Raw genomic sequence first — 19,804 nt, 5'->3', positions numbered from 1 at the left:
AACTGTTCCAACTTGGGCTAAATTGGGCCATGCCACTGGCTGAGCTCATATTCTCAAGAGATACACATGGCACATCTTCTGCATTTCCGACTGGGCATGTGCCCCGTCTCATGTCTCGGGTCTGAGTGGGAAGCTCAGGCCCCTCTGGGCAGGTTGGGTGTGTGGTTGTTGTTTAGTAGCAGCACTTTTTAACTCAGGGAACAAAGGTGATTTACCCAGCTGGTAGTGAGCTGTGGTGACACAGGCTGTCTGGCATCCTCAGTGACACACCAGACCCTGCTACTCTACTACTTTCAGGACCTTGTGTCAGCAAGTAACGATCTCACAGAGCCTCAGTTTCCTGACCTATATAATGAAAATAAGGGCAGCCCACGTGGGTTTGTCAGGAAGCCGACTCTGAGGCAGCATTTAGTATGTAAGATACATTTTGGGCTTCAGTGCCTGTAGAAAGAAGGAAGCAGAAGTCAAGTTGTGATACTGGCTCCTGAAGCCTCGGCAACTCCACGGGGAGCTTGGGGGCTGAAATGGCCCCTCCACGTTGTCCTGTGTTGACCTGAAATGGCCAAAATTTTTATACCAGGGAGTGTGGGCCACGCTGGAATGGCTGTCCTGCAGCTGGGGATGCTCTCTGCAGCTGGGTGGTCCCTGGAGGGGCCACCAGCCTCCTGGCAGCCGGGACAGCAGCTCTCCACCAAGAGGGCTCTGGGCGGTGCAGCTCCACATCCACCAGGCAGAGGAGACACTTTGAGAAGTGGTTGTGATGACTGAACGATATGTGAAAGGGCCTCACGCTAGTGCCTGGCTCCTGGTACGCCATCAGTAAATCATAAATAGTAACTGCTGGGATTATAGGTTCCACTTACTCCTGCTGGGGGTCCTTGGACTAGTCACCCTGTTCTCTACAGTCTACCCTGACACTCTTAGCTGCTAGTTACCTATCCAAGTCATGTGTTTTAAGTATCCGTAACCAACACTGCTGAGAAAAATACAAAAAAATAACGTTTTGATTTAAAAATCAGAAATGAGTAGGGGCAACCTGTCCCTTTTGGTGATATATGGTCATATGCCTGCTTTTTTTCCCTCCTTTTATTTAACAGCTGTGGGCATAGAAACTCACCATAGAAAAACCCTTACAGGAGCTGCTATAGCACTAAAAGACAGGCTTTTTTCCTCATTTGTTGAATTTAGTAACGTCCTTTCTGCCAAGATGGTACCTGTGTGTCGGGCAGACTGGAAAACAGGAGGGACTTTCGAGGGCTGCACTTCATTGGGTGTCCGTGGCTCCAAACGTGTGCTTTGGGGAATTTCAGAAATTTTGGTATTTCTCAGAACTGAAATTCATTAGCATTGTTGTAAGAGTCTATAAATACAGTGAAAGGCATTTACAAATAGACATTGTAAAATGCTTCCACACCCACAGTCTGAACACTGTCAAAACACCAGCTGCAGCTTCCCTACTTGGAGGATCAGAACCTTTTTTAAACTACACCTACTGTGTTTTCAAAATAGGCTTGCCTCTGGTCCTGTATAGAAGATCATTTCAGCTGATACCCTGTGTCTGGCTCTTGGCATGAGGGACCAGTGCTCAGTTAGAGAGATGGGGATCCCAATCTCCTTCCTGTCAGAAGCACTTGAGGATCTGGGAGGGGTCGCTCAGGGATGGCACGTCCTATTTCTTTAGGGTGGTCCCTGGTGACCTGAACCTCTCAGACTAGAATGGTAACTCCACCCGCACCCCCAGCCGGTCCCCCAGGTGAGTTCCAGGTGCAGTCACAGGTGATCACAGGAGCACCTGTGGTTGGGAAGAGTCTTAGAGGAGAGTTTGTAGGCAGGGGCCAGGCAAGCTCACCTTTTACCTTGATATTGTTGCAGAGAAAAGAGGAGAACATAAGCTACTGGAATTGTATGGGCCTCTATTAGTACAAGGGAACTTTTAAAGAAGGTGAACTTTAAAGGGAGGGGGAAATTTCCCTGTAGTCTTATCCTAGAGACAACTAGTGTTAACATTTTGGACTGTTTCTTCTGCATCTTTTTCCTGTGTATGGTTTGGTTTGTTTTTCATTGGTTCTGTATAGATGTGATCATACTGAATGTCTTACAACTTTATGTCTTTGGTGGGGGAGAACTGCACTTATCGTACACATACACAACGCATTCCCATTTCAGAAGGAAAGGCTAATGTCCGTTTATTCCACGAGTGTTTTTGAGCCCCTGCCATGTCCGGGTGCTAAGCTGGATGCTAGGAATCAGCCACCAGGCCACCCAGGAGTAACCACTGTAAACTATCTTCCAGTCCTAAAAATTCCTTCTTCCTAATAGATCACAAGGTCATATGGGTGTATGTGTAGTGAGGTGTGTGTCACTTTTCACTTGCTTTTGTCCCTTGATCCTGTAATATAAGCATTTGTCCTTGTCCTAAACTGTTTATAAATATCATTTTAATGGCTCTATAAAAGCTTGTCAAATGACTAGGTTATCCTGTTATTCTGCTATTTATGAAATATTCCAGTTCTTCTCAGTTTTTCTTTATTACAAATAAGCACTGTGACAAACGTATTGATTGGCAAAATCCATTTGCATGTTTCAGACTCTCAGAACCAGTCCAAAGCAGACGGACATTTTAAATGCTATTGATAGACACCTTATTCTTAAAAATTACTTCTTTTTACCCTACACCATTCCCCAAAGCCTTTGTGGTAACTTTCAAAAATGCATATAAAAGAACAGTTGAGAGTGACCATAAAGGGGAAATCAAGGTACAAAGTCATATAGCCCAAGACAGGATGAACACAGTACTGAGCAGCAGGGTTCCCTACAGTCTCTCGAGACAGGCTCACATTTGACTTGGATGCTTCCAGCTGTCACATCCTAGAGAAATGGCAGCTCCAAGATTCACAGTTACCAAAATGCATGAATAAACCACATGTTCAGAGGCAGCAGAGTTATTCTGAGATACAGATGATTAAGTGGTGTGCAAAGCTCCTTCTCCACACAAGCACCCCTTCTGATCTCCCCAGCTGCCCACCAGGGAGTCACCTCAAACCATCTTCTCCTTTGGCAAGAAAAAAAATCCCAGTGGAATTAACTGGACTTTTGTTGCCTGAGTGACTTCTCTCCCCAGACAGAGCATGTGTTCTCATGAGTTTTGGTCCTTGGTGTGTTCCCAAAAGGCCAGAGCTGTCTGGCTGTGAGCACGACTTGAGTTCCGCCTGGGATGAAGTCACTGAGTCATTCAGGCCTTGTAGATGCCAAATAATAAGATTGATAGCCCTCGAGAACTTTAAAAAATGAAAATGCTTTCCTGCTGATAATAGCACATTTCCAAAACATTTCATTCAGAAGGTTACATTCAAATTACTGGATGCAGGGGCCTTGCCAATAATACGTTATGAAATAAATGTCTTAGGTTCCACCTCGCCTGTTGGTCCAGGTCTGTCTGAGGGAGGGAGTGTGTCCTGTGGGGCCTGAGCTTTGGTAGCCAAGGGCTGGAGAGAGATCTGCTCTGGAGACCAGGACTGGGGCCCCACAGCCTTCAGAGATTGGGGTGAAGCAGGAGGTAAGAGGCTCTGCTGTGAAGTACAAGCTGCTTCCCCTCCCAAGGACAGTAGTCCATGCTTTCCTTGAACTTTTATTTCAACCAAGCTCTGAAAAGCCCAGCAAATCTCAAAATGCACACACCACACACACAGTTTTGGAGCTGCATTTTCTCTCAGTGGAGGCCAGGCCATCTGGTCCAGCCCTGGTTCCCCGGAGCTCTCCCCTCTGCTCGTCCTTGGTTGAGGGCACTGGGGTTACACTTGGGAGTAAGAGTCAGTCTTATATTGTTTGGGAGCCGGGGACTTCGTTCTTTCCAGCGGGCCTTCTCCACCATCACAGCAATGTGCACGTCATGCTGACTGCTATCACCACCTCCCCTTCTTCAGTGAGAAACCCAGGAGCCACACTTGTCGACTCCATCCCTTTCCTCCAGGTTTACAGGTGTCCTGCCTCAGCTTCCCTTCCATCTCCCATTACCTCAAGGTCAGACTGGACTGTGTAGTACTCAGCTCGGCACAGTCTGACTTGCCAACCTGTCTGCTGTAGCTACTGTGGGGAGACCTCAGGCTTTAGCCCAGGGACCCCTGGCCACACTGGGCACTCCCACCTACCCTTAGATCCTTGCTTAGTCATGTCCTTTCCTGATATCTCCTCTCTCCTTTTCCCCCAGGATCCAACTGTAATGCCACCTCCTCTGTGTGCCCCTGGCCCTGCCATGCAGATCCCCTGCACTGACCCAGTCCTTTCTTCCCAGGGGACTTTGATGTGCCTGGATATTACACAGCCTGTGCCATTTGGGCCTGTGACTCTCTGTCTCTTTCTCCCATTTAGACCATGAGCCTCTCCAGAGTAGGTACCACCTAGCTTAGCCCTCTCCATACCTCTAGCATGATAGGTATGTGGCAAGCACTCCTTGAGTAAATCTGTCACTCACCGTGTAGTTTGGCTTCAGGCCATTGTGACTGCCAGGAGCCAGGAGCTGGACTATTTCTGTTTCTTTCTCAGGAATAACTGCTTGGCTTCTCCCTCTCATTTGGTGGGCAAGGATCTTTTCCTGTTTCACTGCCATCGCAGACCTTGGGTAATCTCGTTTGAGGCTCATCTTCATGAAAGGGTACAAAGAACTGTCATTTTGGAAGAATTTGGAAGAAACATCTGCTTGTGCATGAATGGGCTATTTCATTGTTTTGGAGGCCTGTTCCCATCCCCAAGGCCTGCTACTAGCTCAGATGCAGAGGGAAGTCATTCGTGTCCTGATAGGCATGGCGGCACCCACCCAAGAGCTGTCTAATTTTACAGGCCTAGGCCCCGGCGCCAGCTTAATTCAACTGCCAGACCTTAAATTTAACACCTTGTGCCTGTCAACAGCCTGGATGATGCCTCAGCCCCAAGCCAGAAAACCTTTTTCTCAAGGTTAAAAGTAGCTGACCTTTGACAAGCAGCGCTGGCTAAATTCTTTGCTCCTTAAAAGGGAAGCTCCTGGTTATCGTTTGCTGGTGTTTATTTGGCCATGGGGCGGGAGCAAGCCCCATGTTGTACCCTATGTACCAGCAGGAGGATTTGTGACTGAAGGTGCCTTGCTGAACAGTTGTTATTACAATAGCCGTCTTTGAGAATGTGTGCTGGGGAAGTGGCCATCTAGTCTGGGTGCCAGTTTGCACCACGGCCTGTGTGGTTGGCTAGCTCATTGGTTCCCACTCGCTTCCTTGCAGGCGACAGTGCCACCTGCCCCCCACCACAGCACACTCCTTATCATGTGTGCAGCAAGAGAGCTGACAAAATGACAAGGACTCACACCAACTATTAAATGCCTGGACTTGTGTTTTTAATGTAGGGGTGACGGCCCAAAGATTGACTTGGTGGGCAGTTCGGTATCCAGCATCCTGGACAAGGATCTCTCGGACCGCAGCAATGACATCGGTGAGTAAGAAGGACATTCTTGCTTCTCTTTGCAACATTTTAAAAGAACCGCGGAACTTGTCCTGCCGCTTCAGGCAGCCTGGCGAGAACTAACACAACCATTTAGATGCAAGACTAACAGCCCTGGATGGGGTTTAGGTGTTGCAGTTTTGTATCAGAGGACAGCGATGGTGGTTTCCACATTGAAACAGAATGCCCTGGGATTTGTACTGTGCCTGGCCTCAGGAGAAACTCCTTGCAAAGTCTAGTGAAAAGAAATGACAGAGAAACCTTTTTGTAAAAATCAGCATTAGCACTTACATTCACATTCTCCAGTAATTTGTGTATTTAGTTATAAAAAGGCAAATGGGTGAAAATGCAGAGTGGCAGAGTTCACTGGAGACACAGCATGAGGTGTTGGGCTTTGAATGTAATAAAAGCTTTGGTGTGATGATGGCCACTTAGTTCATAACATGAGGGAGTTTCCCGAAGGTCAAGAGACCACCATATAATAAATGGGAAGGTCGCTAAAGTCTCCGGGTAAACAAGTTGGAGGGCCTTTGGAGGGTGTGTGTGGGTCATGGGAAGTCACGTGTGTGCTGGCTGAGGCCACTATTGGTCTGACTTGGTGACAGCCCTTTTAAGAAGTCCCGAATCAGGGACTACATTTTTTCTGGCTTTACGTCTTTTAGTTGTACCTATCATGTTTGTAAGTTAGCACTCTCTCATATTCTACATAGTAGAGAGGGTTACATTTTGGAATTCATCTTTTTAGACTAAATTTTTTATTTTGAAATAATTCTAGATTCACATGCAGTTGTAAGAAATCACACAGAGAGGTCCATGTACCCTTTACTCAGTTTCCCCCAATGGTAACATCTTACAAAACTATAATATGAGAAGACAACCAGGATATTGATATTGATAACAATCCACCAGATTCCTTACTTTTACTAAAATTTATGTGTAAGTATTTAATTCTACACAGTTTTGTCACATGTAGGTTTGTGTTTCCACCATCACTGTCAAGCCTACAGAACATTCCATCACCACTAGGCTCCCTCAAGTTGACTTTCATAACCACACCCACCTCCTGTCTGCCCCCTCCCCTTCCCTAACCTCTGGCAGCCACTATCTGGGATTGGTTTTTACATGGAAGATTTCCAGCTTCTTCTGTGTTGGCCGCTTAATTTAGAACCAAATATCCAACAGTTGGTAGGCCTATGGGAGGCACTAGAGTGCCTCATGTGAGCATTCTCGTCACCTTGGGTGCAATCCTTTTTTGAGGGCTGTTTTCTTCTGAACCTGCTAATAGAGTCTCATCTTTGCAACTGCTGAGTTGCAGCCTCTGGTCTGATCTTGTGAAGGCTTGGAGGTGGGATGTGTCATTGTGACTGTGAACACCAAAAGTACTTGCCCTGTTTCCAGGAACTGTTTTACAAACTCAGCCTTTGAGAAGCCCAGTCAGGAAGCATGACCAAGAGCTTCTGACAGCTTGGGCTGATGCAATAATAATTGAAATGCTGCTGCAGCTTTTGACCTGGTTAAAGGGTGCAGAAGAGCCGAGTGGTGATTGGCTGTGAGTGAGGAGGACTCACCAGAATGAGCCTGATGAAGTTCTTGTTTCCCTGCTGTGGTTTAGCATCTGGGCCCTGTCTTAAGGCAGGGTGGCCAGTCAGGGAAGTTTCAGCAGAGGTAATGGGGGGCCTCCCACAGGAAGGGAGGTGTTCTCCTCCAGAACACATAGGGCTGTGCCTTGCTTGTGAGGGGCCATGGCCTTTGACCCTTACTTTCTTTGGGTCCAGAGATGATGAAAGTGGCTATTGCCAAAATATGAATCCATGTTTTCCAGTCTGACAAGCTAGTTTGGAATGGCCTGGACACTGTTGGGGGGTTAGTCTGTGGAAGCTTTTCAGACAGTGGAAACTGAGCACCAGTTGTGTGTATTTGGGATCCCAGAAAGAGATGCCGAGGTTTAGTTCCTCTCATTTTGCCAAGAAGACATTAGTCCTGGAAGAATATCACTAATAATTTAATGTATTTATTATTTGCCTTGTGATAAATGATGATTGGTGGTCACGTAATCAACCACTGAATATTTGGGTATGTACTACTCAAAGGCAGGGCTAAATGGGCACCAAGGCCCTCACACACAGGCCCTGCCTTCCAGCAGCTTCGGGTCTGTTTGGGCCCCTGAGACGGCAAATGGCAGGTGAGGTGACACTGACAGTCTGTCGGAATGGTGGCTGAGTGGTAGGAAGTAACGCTGGTCATAGCTGGCAGTACCCCTTGGTACCCAGGTGATAGGGCAGGCTGCACAAAGGGGGTGGGCTTCTCTGGATCTGGAAGTTCGATTCACTGAGGCAGAGGCGGAGGTAGGCAGGGAAACCATGTGGGGGTTCTGACAGCTGAGCGCGGATCAGCCCTACTGCAGTAGATGGTTTGTGCTGGCATGGAGCAGGGCTGCCCTGGAGATGGGAGTTGGGACTGGGTAGAGTTCGAGAGGGAGGATTTGTAACATATTCTGTAGGCAGTGGGAGTGCTGATGGTTGACACTGAAGGGACATGATCAGGTCTAAAAATTCAGATAACAACTGATGGAGCCAGTTGTGGGGCCAATCAGATGGGTGTCAGGGAGTCAGGTTATTTGGTAGTTGGGTGAGAGGCAGTGAGCGGGAGCCAGAATTAAGCTGCTCACAACAGGATGGTGAAAGAAGGGACAGATATGAGGCAGCACTGTGAGAGAATTCTTGCTGGGCCTCAGACCGAGGAGTTGGGAGCAGGGTAGAGAGAATGATCTGCCAGCTGTGAGGCTTGAGGCTTGGGTGATGGGGAAAATGACTTGGGTAGAGATAAGCATGTCTAGGGGAGGAACTGGCTTGGGGGGAAACGTGAAGTTATTTAAGCACATTGACTTCGAGACTCGGCTGGACATCCCTGTGTCAGTGCTGGCTGGAGGCGCAGGCAGAGGACCATGACTGGAGAGGCAGGTTGGGATGGCAGGTCGGGGTTGGGACCTTACTAGGGACAATGCAGGGCTGGCGGCAGCAGACCTGGTGTGAGTGCTGATTCTGCGGCTTCCTGGCTGGGTGACCTTCTGTAATTTACACAGACCTCTGAGCTTCCGCTTCTTTATCTGTGAAGAAATGGTAAGATCTCTACCAGCTGCCTCACCTTGTCTTCCAGAATTAGGTAAAATCATGTAATGGTCTGCAGAAAGATAGAAATGCTTATTAGCATTGTTGTTGCTTAGAAGTGATACTTAAGATAAGAAAATAAAGTCCTTCCATGAGAAAAGAGAAAGAAGAACCTAGAGCTGAAGACCCAGCCCTGCACAAAGTCACATCTAAAGGAAAAGGAATCTGACGGCATCCCAGAGGCCTAGGGAGGAGAGGATTTTAAGCAAAATGTCTTGAGACCCGAATGCAGAAATGCTCTTCTTGCAAGTGGGCTGATCTAGGAGAATAGGACGGTGCAGAGGGGCTGGCTCTCTGCTGCTTTTGTAGCATTTCTTCATTACTTTGAATTGAGAAGTAAATAATTTGTACCAGAATGTTTTGTTAGTGATTCAGGTAATCAAAGTTGTCCAAATATGGGCTGCAGTGCATAGCAGAATACAGCCCTGAGAGCCACGAGAATTCATTGGTGTTAGTTAGCTATAAATAAATGCGTTTCCTCTTAATAAAGCTATAATTTTAAATTATTATAATATTCAATTAGAGAGCATGGCTTTTTCAGATCTCGTGAGGGCAGCTACCAGCATCTGTCAGCCCACAATAGTTTAGAATGAAATCAGTTGATCCAAAACGAAGTTATTGATGTCAGTTAGAGATAGTGTGTATCAAACTCCACGGCCATGTTTCAACATTAATAGGAAACAGAGATGAGCTCCAACGCAGGCCTGTGCATGAATAGAAATGAAAATTAAATCATCCAGTCTTCTCTTGCTGGTGGAAGAATCTCTGTTCTGATTGGAATGGGAGATTATAGGCCGAGGAGTCAAGCGCCCTAACATTTATTTTATTATGCCGTATATTGTAGTTGCCACAGCAAGGTGGGATTTATTGCTACACTTCAATACCATGGAGATTTCCGTTCCTTTTCCGCTAAAGCACATAGCAACGGGAGGAAGCAGCCTGGGAACCTAGCCATCTCCTTCCAGCTAATTGACTTGGAAACTGCCCTTCTCAGTCCTCTGTTGCTGGCCTCCTTTGTTTTGACTGCTGTTTTCTAGTCTATTCGAATCTCATCGAACTTTTCCCACTTCCGTCTCTTTACGTGGACACCGCCCCCGCTCACTTCAGGAAGCTGAGTGTTCCCCTCCCTCTTCCAGCCCAGTCCACAGCCCCACACTTAATATTGTAGCCAGTCTGGGGGCCATGTGTCCCTAGCTTTAAAGTCATTGAACTTAGGCCAGAATACTGGTTTGGAGGGGATGAAGTCTGACTTCATCTTGTCTGAGAATCTCTCACATATGCCTTGGGGACAAAGTAGGGGGGTTCATTTGGACCAGAAAATGCAAAGGTACTTCCCTAGCTATGTTGGGGGAATGTTATTGAGAGCTCATTGCGTTGGGGTGCTAGAAAGGTTCAAAAACTGTGTTGTGATAGTGTTTGCACACCTCTGTAAATTTACTAAAATGTGTTAAGTTGTACATGTAAATGGGTGTATTTTATGGAATATAAATTATACTTCAAAGCTGTTAAAAAGGATTTAATTGAAATTCTCCTACTATTCTAAGATCTCAATGTCAAAAAAGATAGACACACCATCAATTTATAAGTATGGGGTTAGAAGTGCCCCTTTGCCCCAGTGTATAAAGCAGTTGTGTTTATTTAGACTAATAGTCACTATATTGGTGTTTCAGAGTTGTCTGGAAACCAGTCTTTCATAAATAGGATTATGTTAAGAAAGTTCTCTAAAAGTTGGTAGAGGCATCATTTTGTAATGCAAATAAGTTCCCATAAGGTATTACATATATGTATTGTTGTACACAGTTTTCTTTTTTTTTTTTTGAAAACTAACTGGACTTTATTATAGGGAAAGATCTGAAATTGCATAGTATAGTTTACATGTAGGCTTTTGTTAAAAGAAACTTTATCTCATTAATACTTATTTTCTGTATAATGTCATTCATAAATTTTTTTTTGTAGGTAATTATTTTTTATTGAAGGGTAGTTGACACACAGTATTACATTACATTAGTTTCAGGTGTACAACACAATGATTCAACATTTATATACATGATAATTCTAGGTACCAGCTATCACCATACCAAGTTGTTACAATATTTTGACTATATTCCTTATGCTATACATTATATCCCGGTTACTTATTTATTTTACAATTGGAAGTGTATACTTTTTTTTTTTGTGAGGGCATCTCTCATATTTATTGATCAAATGGTTGTTAACAACAATAAAATTCTGTATAGGGGAGTCAATGCTCAATGCACAATCATTAATCCACCCCAAGCCTAATTTTCATCAGTCTCCAATCTTCTGAAGCATATCAAACAAGTTCTTACATGGAGAACAAATTCTTACATAGTGAATAAGTTACATGGTGAACAGTACAAGGGCAGTCATCACAGAAACTTTCGGTTTTGCTCATGCATTATGAACTATAAACAGTCAGTTCAAATATGAATACTCATTTGATTTTTATACTTGATTTATATGTGGATACCACATTTCTCCCTTTATTATTATTTTTAATAAAATGCTGAAGTGGTAGGTAGATACAAGATAAAGGTAGAAAACGTAGTTTAGTGTTGTAAGAGAGCAAATGTAGATGATCAGGTGTGTGCCTGTAGACTATGTGTTAATCCAAGCTAGACAAGGGCAATAAAACATCCACGTATGCAGAAGATTTCTCTCAGAACAGGGGGGGTGAGGTTCTAAGCCTCACCTCTGTTGATCCCCAATTTCTCACCTGATGACCCCCCTGCGACTGTGCCTGTCTTAGGTTGTTCCTCCCTTGAGGAATCTTACCCGTCTCTGGCTAACCAGTCATATTCCGGGGCCATACAGGGAAATGTAAAGTTGGTAAGTGAGAGAGAAGCCTTATTGTTTGAAATGGTTAGCTTTTTACTTCTTTGCATATTTATGCCCTGTAGCTTCTATGCCCAGCATTTGTCTTGAGGTATCTTTACCACTTGGAAGAATTATGATACTCAGTAAATTTGATATGAGGCATGAATTCTATTTAAGGGTTGTAATTAGAAAGGAAGAAGAAAAGCTATAGAAGTAGCAGGCAGAAGAAAACATGGGAAGATTGATTATTTCTTTGACATATCTTCTTGTAGAGTAACTTCAGCATGTATAAGTTTTAAACTACTAATTAAATTGCGCACACACATTAACATAATAGGAGTATAGTTACATAACCAAAGCATACCTGTAATTACCAGCCATCTCCAGTGAAACCAAGAAAACCAGTTAGGCACCTTAGGCACTTGTGAAAACTTATCTATGATATGGTGGATATTGTCCAACTGAACTTGAACAGTCTGAGAGAAATCAGACAAATTAAAACAACCCATTCCTGGGGAATGTTCACATCCCTTATGTTCTTTTAACAATAAATAGTCTGTAGTTGTAAGATTTTGGAGCGCTACAATTTGCACTTCTTCTAATTCTTGATTGAGTTCCAACAGTATAGATCCAGTCAAATTTGTTGTTTTACTGTATGCACAGGCCAGCTTAGATATCTACTTCCTCATTCCCATGGCAAGTCCAGGAACTGGTGGGATGAGTGCATCTACAGCTGTAGCAGTGCGTGGATCTTTGTTGGGGTTTTTTGATGATCATCTTCTGGCATGAGTCTTCCAGAGAGTGCTGATGTTGGAAGTTCTTTTTCATATCATATCTTAGTTCATTTTCAGGGTAGCCCAATTAGGCTTTGATCCTCTGTATAAACACAAACAGACCCTTTGCCTACACTTTTATATGCCCTTTATACCCTTGTGTAGAACTCATTGGAGGTTACCACACAGGAACTGCCCTTTTTTTTTTTTTTTTGGTATCACTAATCTACACTTACATGACGAATATTATGTTTACTAGGCTCTCCCCTATACCAGGTCCCCCCTATAAACCCCTTTACAGTCACTGTCCATCAACATAGCAAAATGTTGTAGAATTACTACTTGCCTTCTCTGTGTTTGTGCACAGTTTTCTTACGTTGAGGCTCACCTGGACATTCGTAAGTATGATTACAGCTGTGGTGAGAGAACAATCACAAAATGTGTGGAAGGCCAGGAGTGTTTTTCTAAGAAAATTTCAGAGTAGAATATGCCTTTATCATCCTTGATTCCTCTTTGAGGTACCATTTACAGATAGATGCTTCTGCAGGAATGTAGGAACATAACTGTGTATGTTGTGTCCTAGTGTTCAACTCCAGGATAGTGAAGGGCATAGACCCCCTTTCTTCTTCCTTCTACCATTATCCTGAACTTATAGCGGGGAAATAATAGCAATGGGAGTGAGCAAGAGGAAGGAAAGAAGGAACTAATAGTCACTGGGTGCTTACTAGATGTTTTGTATATTTTGTATATTTCTTATCATCGCCAGCCCGGTAAAGGAGGGGTAATGACTCTTATTTTTATAGAGAAGGGACAGGGAATTAAGAAAGCAATGTAACATGAGCAAGGTTAACTGGCTAGTAAGGAGCAGAGTTGGATTTGAACCCAGGTCTCCCTGGCCCATGAGCCCAAATATTTCAGTGCGTGAAGCTGGTCTGCGTCAGCAGTTCTCAACCGCTCTCCTCACGAGACATTTGGCAACGTCTGGAGGTATTTTTCGTTGTCACAACATGGGAGTGTGGGTGGAGTTGGGGGTGCTACTGGCAACTAGTGGGTAGAGCCCGTGGATGCCACTCAACATCCCCCAGTACACAGGACACCCCCATCACAAAGACCTCTCAGGCCCCAAATATTAATAGCACCGAGGTTGAGAGAGCCTGTCAGTGCCAAAAAGCTGATGGTGAATTGGGAACAGCTGGGCTGAGGATGCTGTCCTGGAGTGGCCCATCTTATTTTCTGAGAATCTCTATAAATTGTAGTTTGAAAATGGTTTCAGAGCTTTTGGAAACCGATGACTTTGTATATTTTAAAAAAATTTTATCTGAAGTGATTAAACACTGGCCAAGCTAATAGCCATGACCTTGAGAGAGAGCTCTTCCTCAGGCTCCTGGCAGGTTACTTGCCCTGGAAAAAATGGTACAATTTGAGTCTGATTTGCACATGGAAGAAGTGTTATATTTTGAATTAGATTATCTCCCAGAATTTAACAGCCCATGTTTAAGTGGGTATTAAATAAAAGGACAAGTGGATAGTAAAGCTTTTCAAGACATATACAAAGCAGTATAATGGTGACCATTAACACAAAATTGTTAATATGACACCAAATTTCTATAAACAGGTGATTAAATTCTTAACTTATTTTGAAACTTCTGCCTTTTACTCTAAGAAATCATTTGGGGAAGGTTCTTGAGCAGATTTGGGGGGAAGACTTAGATCCCTGGCTTTAGGCTGTTTGTTTTTTCTGTCCTTTTATATTTAAAATTTCCCCTTTGGTCCTTTCAACATTTCAGGCCATTGAGTGACTTCTCAGGTTTAATAGGGCAATATACAGTGTCCAGCCTGCCATTAGTGAAATTTGGAATGTTCCAGGTGGACTACTGGCTGAGCGTTGTATGAATGCACCATGGGGTTCGTTGCTTTGACATGACAACTTTCATGCTAGAGCCACTGCTGGCTCCCACAGACAGTGTCTCTTTACCTGCAATCTTCACCCCCCCCCAACCTCTGGGATCAGGAATGTGGCTGACGTTACCTGTGCAGAGAGGAAGGTGTAGTCCCTGTTTCAACATAGTCGAGTCTGTGTGTGGGGCGGTAGGGTGTGTATGTGGACAGGTACACCTCTGGCTTTTATCCAGGGACACAAGTCATGATTAAACATCAGTTTATATCAGGACATTTTGAGAAGCAATATGCATTTTTTAAGTATGATGACAAAAAGCAAGAGACTGTACTTAGGGTTGTGCATTTTATACCAAGGAAGGTTGAACTTGTGATTGGTGGGTCTTGAACCTAGTTGGTCCTCTGAGCCTTTCTGGTTTCTTCCCCACACTTTGGGAGACACAGCCTTGGCTCCAGTTAGTTCAGAAGAGGTGGCATGCCTGGACCTCTCCCTGTAGCATCCCCCCCCCCAACCATTCCCAACCTGTCCCCTAAGACTCTTAGGGCTCACAGCCTAGGTTCCTGCTGAGTTAATGAGCTCAAGCTGGCAACCAGCACTGGTGTCAAAATCATCTCACAGTTCTAGAAGAGACACACTGATGACAAGGCCTTGTCCTTCTCGGTATTTCCAAGAGTCTGGTCCCAGATGTAAAGTGAGGATGCCCACAGAGAGACCTTCACATTTAGAAACATGGGTGCACACCAGACCCGAGCTGCTTGGTTCTGCCTGCTTGGCCCCCATTAGGGCATTCCGGCCTTTGGCAGTCTGTTGGGTTGGCTGGGTTCATGCTTAGTTTTGATGAGTCCCACATACATCTTTTACCCCATCACATCCAGTAAATGCAAAAGCAATAAACATTCAAAGCCCCAGTAGGAAAAGGCACACAAGTACTATAGAAACACAGGTGGAGAGTAAACAAATCAATGGGAGATGAGACATGTTGATGAGACATGAGACAATGAGACAATGAGAGATGTTGCATAACCTCATGGGAGTGATGTGTTTGGTGGTGTGAATTACTCAAAGGCACCAGCACTAACAGTGCCCTCTGCCTCAGCCACCTACGGCCATCAGCCTGTAACGAGAAGTAACTGACCAGTGAGATGAGCAGAAGGCCAGCATCAGGTTGGATGCTTCTTGGCTTGCAGAGGGCCACAGTGCACATTGGCTGTGTGGACTTGGGGCTGGCCCCGGAAGCTCATGTATGAGTGCAAAGGTGGTGTGTCCTCCCTGGTATTTTGGTTGCCTGCCTCTCTGTGGTCAGGGCCCTCACAGTCTTCCTTCAGCCCAGTGGCTTGAGTAGCTCTGCTTTTGCTACATGCTGAGACCATTCACAGCTTTGAAGATAAAAATGTGGAGGGACATTTATGTGGTCTGCAGGGCCCCTCTGCCCACTAGCTGTGGGCTCACAGATTCGCAGGGTCCAGTTATGACTTAAGTTTGGCTTGTAAATATCTGCAGGAGTATAAGCCCCGCCAGAAAACCATGCTCAGTACCCCCTTTGTCATGCTAAAAAGCATTATAGACAAACTACACTTGATTAAGGAGGAAAACTGAGTTATCAAACCTCTTTCTAGCCCGGGACCCTCGTGAAGGGTCTGGAAACCTCAGCCCACTCAGCCTCCCACTACCTTTGATTCATACATGAGGGAAGTCATGAGCACTGGAGACGTGAGGTCGGGGGGCCGTGTTAGAAGGTAATCGGATCTGGTGGTGACAAGCTACGGGCAAGGTATAAGTGAGCTGGGAGCCCTGGTTCAGAGCCAGAGAAGCCTCTTTATTTAGCTTTGTGGTGACCTACAGTGGTGCTCTCTACCTCCTCTCCCTGAGGTCGTTCATCGTCTTTGGAATGTCACGGACTCGCTTACCAAAAAAAAAAAAAAAAAAGGCTTTTAATTTGAGAGACTGCTGATTTTTCTTTTACTAATTAAGGGCATTTCAAAAACCAAATGCCATCACCTAGTAGAAATAATCTCCAGCTTTAACAATTGAACAAATTTAGCTAACTGGGAGACCCATATGTGGTCCTTTTTGTTGGTACTTTGTGGACTGGTGATAACTTTGTTGTGGATGTATACCAATTCTTGGGGTGGTGTCTGAAAACCAGAGGTCCAGCACATTTCTGCAGAGATTGGGGAGGAGGGCAAGAAATGTCCGGGGCAAAGAAAAGGCCCTAGAGAGAGGCAGGTGTGGAAGCTCAGGGGAAAACTGAAATGTACAATTAGCAGATTAATTTTTTTTATAGAGATACACTTGCTTGTGATTTTTTTTAGAAATAATTCACAGAATGTCAGATTTTAGAATACTTTGTACCTCAGTCCTCTTCCTTCCTCCGAGGCTCCAAGGAGAGCAGGGGCTGCCCACCCTTCTGGCAAGTCCAGAAGCGCCTGCCCCTCCCAGTGGAGTAAAAAGAGCCCTGGGCTTCGGAAAGGAGGTATTTCCTCCTCTGGTTTTGTACTCAGCATAATTTTGGCTTATGTGTAATTCTAGACATTAGGATGCTACTGTTTCGTATGTGCATTAGAATGTTCTACTGAGTGTCTGCGCCACCGTCTGGAAGTGCTGTGGTGTGACTCCACCAAAACCAGTTCCTGAGGAGCGATGCTGCAGAGGGCAGCTGGGGCCGGCAGTCTGTGAGCGGGGCTGCCCACTTGGGGGCCACGGGGACTTCCCAGGCCCCAGATAGTGCCGCCTCTTCTTACGTGCTCTTTCTCCACTCTCACCTCCTGAGAGCCCTGGTGTCATGCTTCTGCCCCTTCCCCTCCCACCCTCTCCCACCTTACGAAGCCTGGCCAGTCTCTTGCCCACTCCAGGGGTATACAAACCCCTGGTGCAAACTGAGAGACGATTCTAAGATTGGTTTTGGAGTTGAGAAATTGAATGAGTTTATCAACTGGACAAAAAAAATCCATTTTCAAGTTGGTTGGTTTCTAGTTCTTTGCTTCCAGCAAAACTGAAGGCGGTACCCACTGAGTTGGTCATTGACAGCTGACTGTTAAAATTAGTTCTTGATGATGTAGACCACTATCTGATTTTTGGTATATGACTCGGAAGGAGTTCAAGGAGTTGAGTGGCATTGTAGTACCAAAATTCTTCCCATTCCCTTATGCTTCTACCTATGTGAATAACGTTTCTTGGCCCTTACATCTATAAAATGAAAAATAGGAATAGAATTGATGTCAAACCATGTCATTCTGGTGTTAAATAATAATCGTCCACATAAGCAGGAAGTATTTGGGGGAAAGCCCCATAAAATTCTACTTGTTTATGCTTGTAAATTATTCATCAAAATGTGTTGTATGTGTGTATACATATGGTTTGACCATATTTATACTAATCACAATTATAATAACTCCAGAAGAAAAATAATTTTTATACTTAGAGCCTTACAATTTCAGGAAATAAAAAATCATGAATTTCAATTTATATACATGTTTTATAGCAGAAAAGGGTGGTAATTAAAAGACAGAATTAGGAAAATCACAGAAATATATTACACTATGAAATTCAACAGTGGACGTATGATGGAAATATAAATTCAGAGAGGAAAAGGAATGATGCAGAATTTCCAGCTTTTAAAGAAAAGCTTACTCGTGATTTTACTACATGGATGATAGTGGTTATTAAATTGCTGTGGTATAATATATTTGAGAGCAATATAATGGTTATATCAGTATTTAGAATATAGCAGAGATTATATTCTTTGTGACTAAAACTTGAGATGTCAAATCTGAAACTATTATGTTATGTCAAGTATACTTCAATTAAAAAAATTTAGATGTCAACTTAAGATGTGTGAGGGCTCACATGCCTTTTCAAAATTATTTTAGGAGGTATGCTGGTAAAACAGTCTGAAGACCACTGGCCTCATAAATACATCCTTCTACACTTACATAAATGCTTCTATGGATTAATTTCTAGAAGTGGAATATCTGAATGTATACACATTTACATTTCATAATAGGTATTGCCAAATGGCATTACAAAAATGTTATCTAGTTTACAGTGTCATGTATATAACAGCATAACTATTATTTCCAGTAAATACACTATTTATTTACTAAATCATTTTGCATAGCAAATTTGGGCCTGCAGTGAACAATTTTTCAAGGAACAGAAATGTGAAAAGATACTTTTTCCCAATTACTGTTGCTCTTTATCCATCCTTGTGAAGCACTTTTTGTCTCCTCAGTGCTAAACTTCAGTAAGATGCCCGCCTTCCCCTGATCTAAGTTAGGTCCGCATGCTAGCATTGCTAATTTCATCTTTTACCTTTCTTTAGTAGTAGCTAGCAGAATTTATAATTATATATACATAATTCTGTCTCTCTGGGGGCTCTAAGCTCTGTGGGGCAGGGACCACAGCGATTCTGTTCACCCCTGTATCCCCCCATGCCTGGCTCAGAGCCTGGATCGTAGTGTGCTTAGTAGATCTGAATGGAGTGAAAGGACTGAGCAAAAATGAGAAGAAATCCCATGACGCAGGGTCATGATAGAGATCTTTGTTGCCACCAGCTACACATGGTTATTTAACTTTAATTTGATTTAAATAATCCTACTTAGCCAAGTTCATGTGCTCAGGAGCCACATGGGGCCAGTGGCTACCACAGGGGATAGTGCAGATATAGCAGGTTTCTATCAGCACAGTGAGCTTCAGTGGAGAGCACTGATGTAGCGAGGTAGTGCTTTCAGTCTCAAAGCAATCCCCGTGCCTGGCACACAGATAATAAATGTGTGAATAAGTGAAAGAGTAAATAAACTCTGTCTCCCTTTCTTATTCTCGAGCTACAGGTTTCCACATAAACTGAATAGCCGAACATCCTGGCTTAACTTGCCTAACACCTTACATTTCTTGCCAGAGATTTCCTTAAAGAAGCCAGTCTCTTTTTCTGCCTGTTTAAAAACACACTTGAATAAAATAGAACAAAGGGAGCTTGTTATCAGAGCATAGACTGCTTTCTTCACACACACACACAAATTACATTTCCTAGTATTTTTTCTTGTTCTTGATGCAGAAACAATTCACAGAATTCACCATAGGTTGAGTGAGAAATAAGTGTTCCTGCCGTCTGCCCAGGGCTCTGTAGTGGAAGGAATTCCAGGGACATGAATCTGGATGGGGACCCTGTTGCTTTCTGGTTGTGGCCTTGACCAGGCTGTCTAACCTCTGACCCTCCATCTCTCTCTTTACGGGCTAGAGTAGTCTACATGGCATGGGCTCTTGTGCAGGTTAAATGGGCATGCAAGTGCGAAACGTGAACAGTAGGATGGCTGCACAGTAGCTCAGACTTGTTTACTCCCAGCAGCTTTGTCTTGCAAACTTCACATCTGGATCATACATGAAAACACAACAGCTAATCTGCTATATCCTTACACACTTCAGAGGCCTTGCTTTCCTAGAGAACCTAATCATTGCTCAAATGAGAAATTTTTAGATGGTGACTCAGCTGACACAGGTGTTCGTTTGACCTCTAGTAATGGGTCTTTGTAGTCTGCACAGATTTTCCATACTAGTCAAACGATTTACACGCAGGGTGAGATTTTCTTCTCCCGTCCAGACTGCCTTGAGATGTTCCTTCCCTGTGGAGAAGGTACTTGCGGTCCTGTGGGGTTTAAGCTTTTCTC

General features: G+C 44.2%; 1 protein-coding gene across 8 annotated transcripts in view; it reads left to right on the top strand.

The window, feature by feature from the left end:
* SH3KBP1 (SH3 domain containing kinase binding protein 1) overlaps positions 1–19,804 on the top strand; it is a 315,550-nt gene that overhangs the window by 276,721 nt on the left and 19,025 nt on the right. For all 8 annotated transcript variants that reach the window (XM_036912856.2, XM_036912854.2, XM_036912855.2 and 5 more), the window contains one exon: positions 5,372–5,457. In XM_036912856.2, the coding sequence (XP_036768751.2) occupies positions 5,372–5,457 (86 nt within the window). The remainder of the gene's footprint in view (positions 1–5,371; positions 5,458–19,804) is intronic.

This window comes from Manis pentadactyla, chromosome X, assembly GCF_030020395.1.
Source record: "Manis pentadactyla isolate mManPen7 chromosome X, mManPen7.hap1, whole genome shotgun sequence".
Classification (NCBI taxonomy): Eukaryota; Metazoa; Chordata; class Mammalia; order Pholidota; family Manidae; genus Manis; species Manis pentadactyla.
This window is presented reverse-complemented; position numbering and strand designations above follow the sequence as displayed.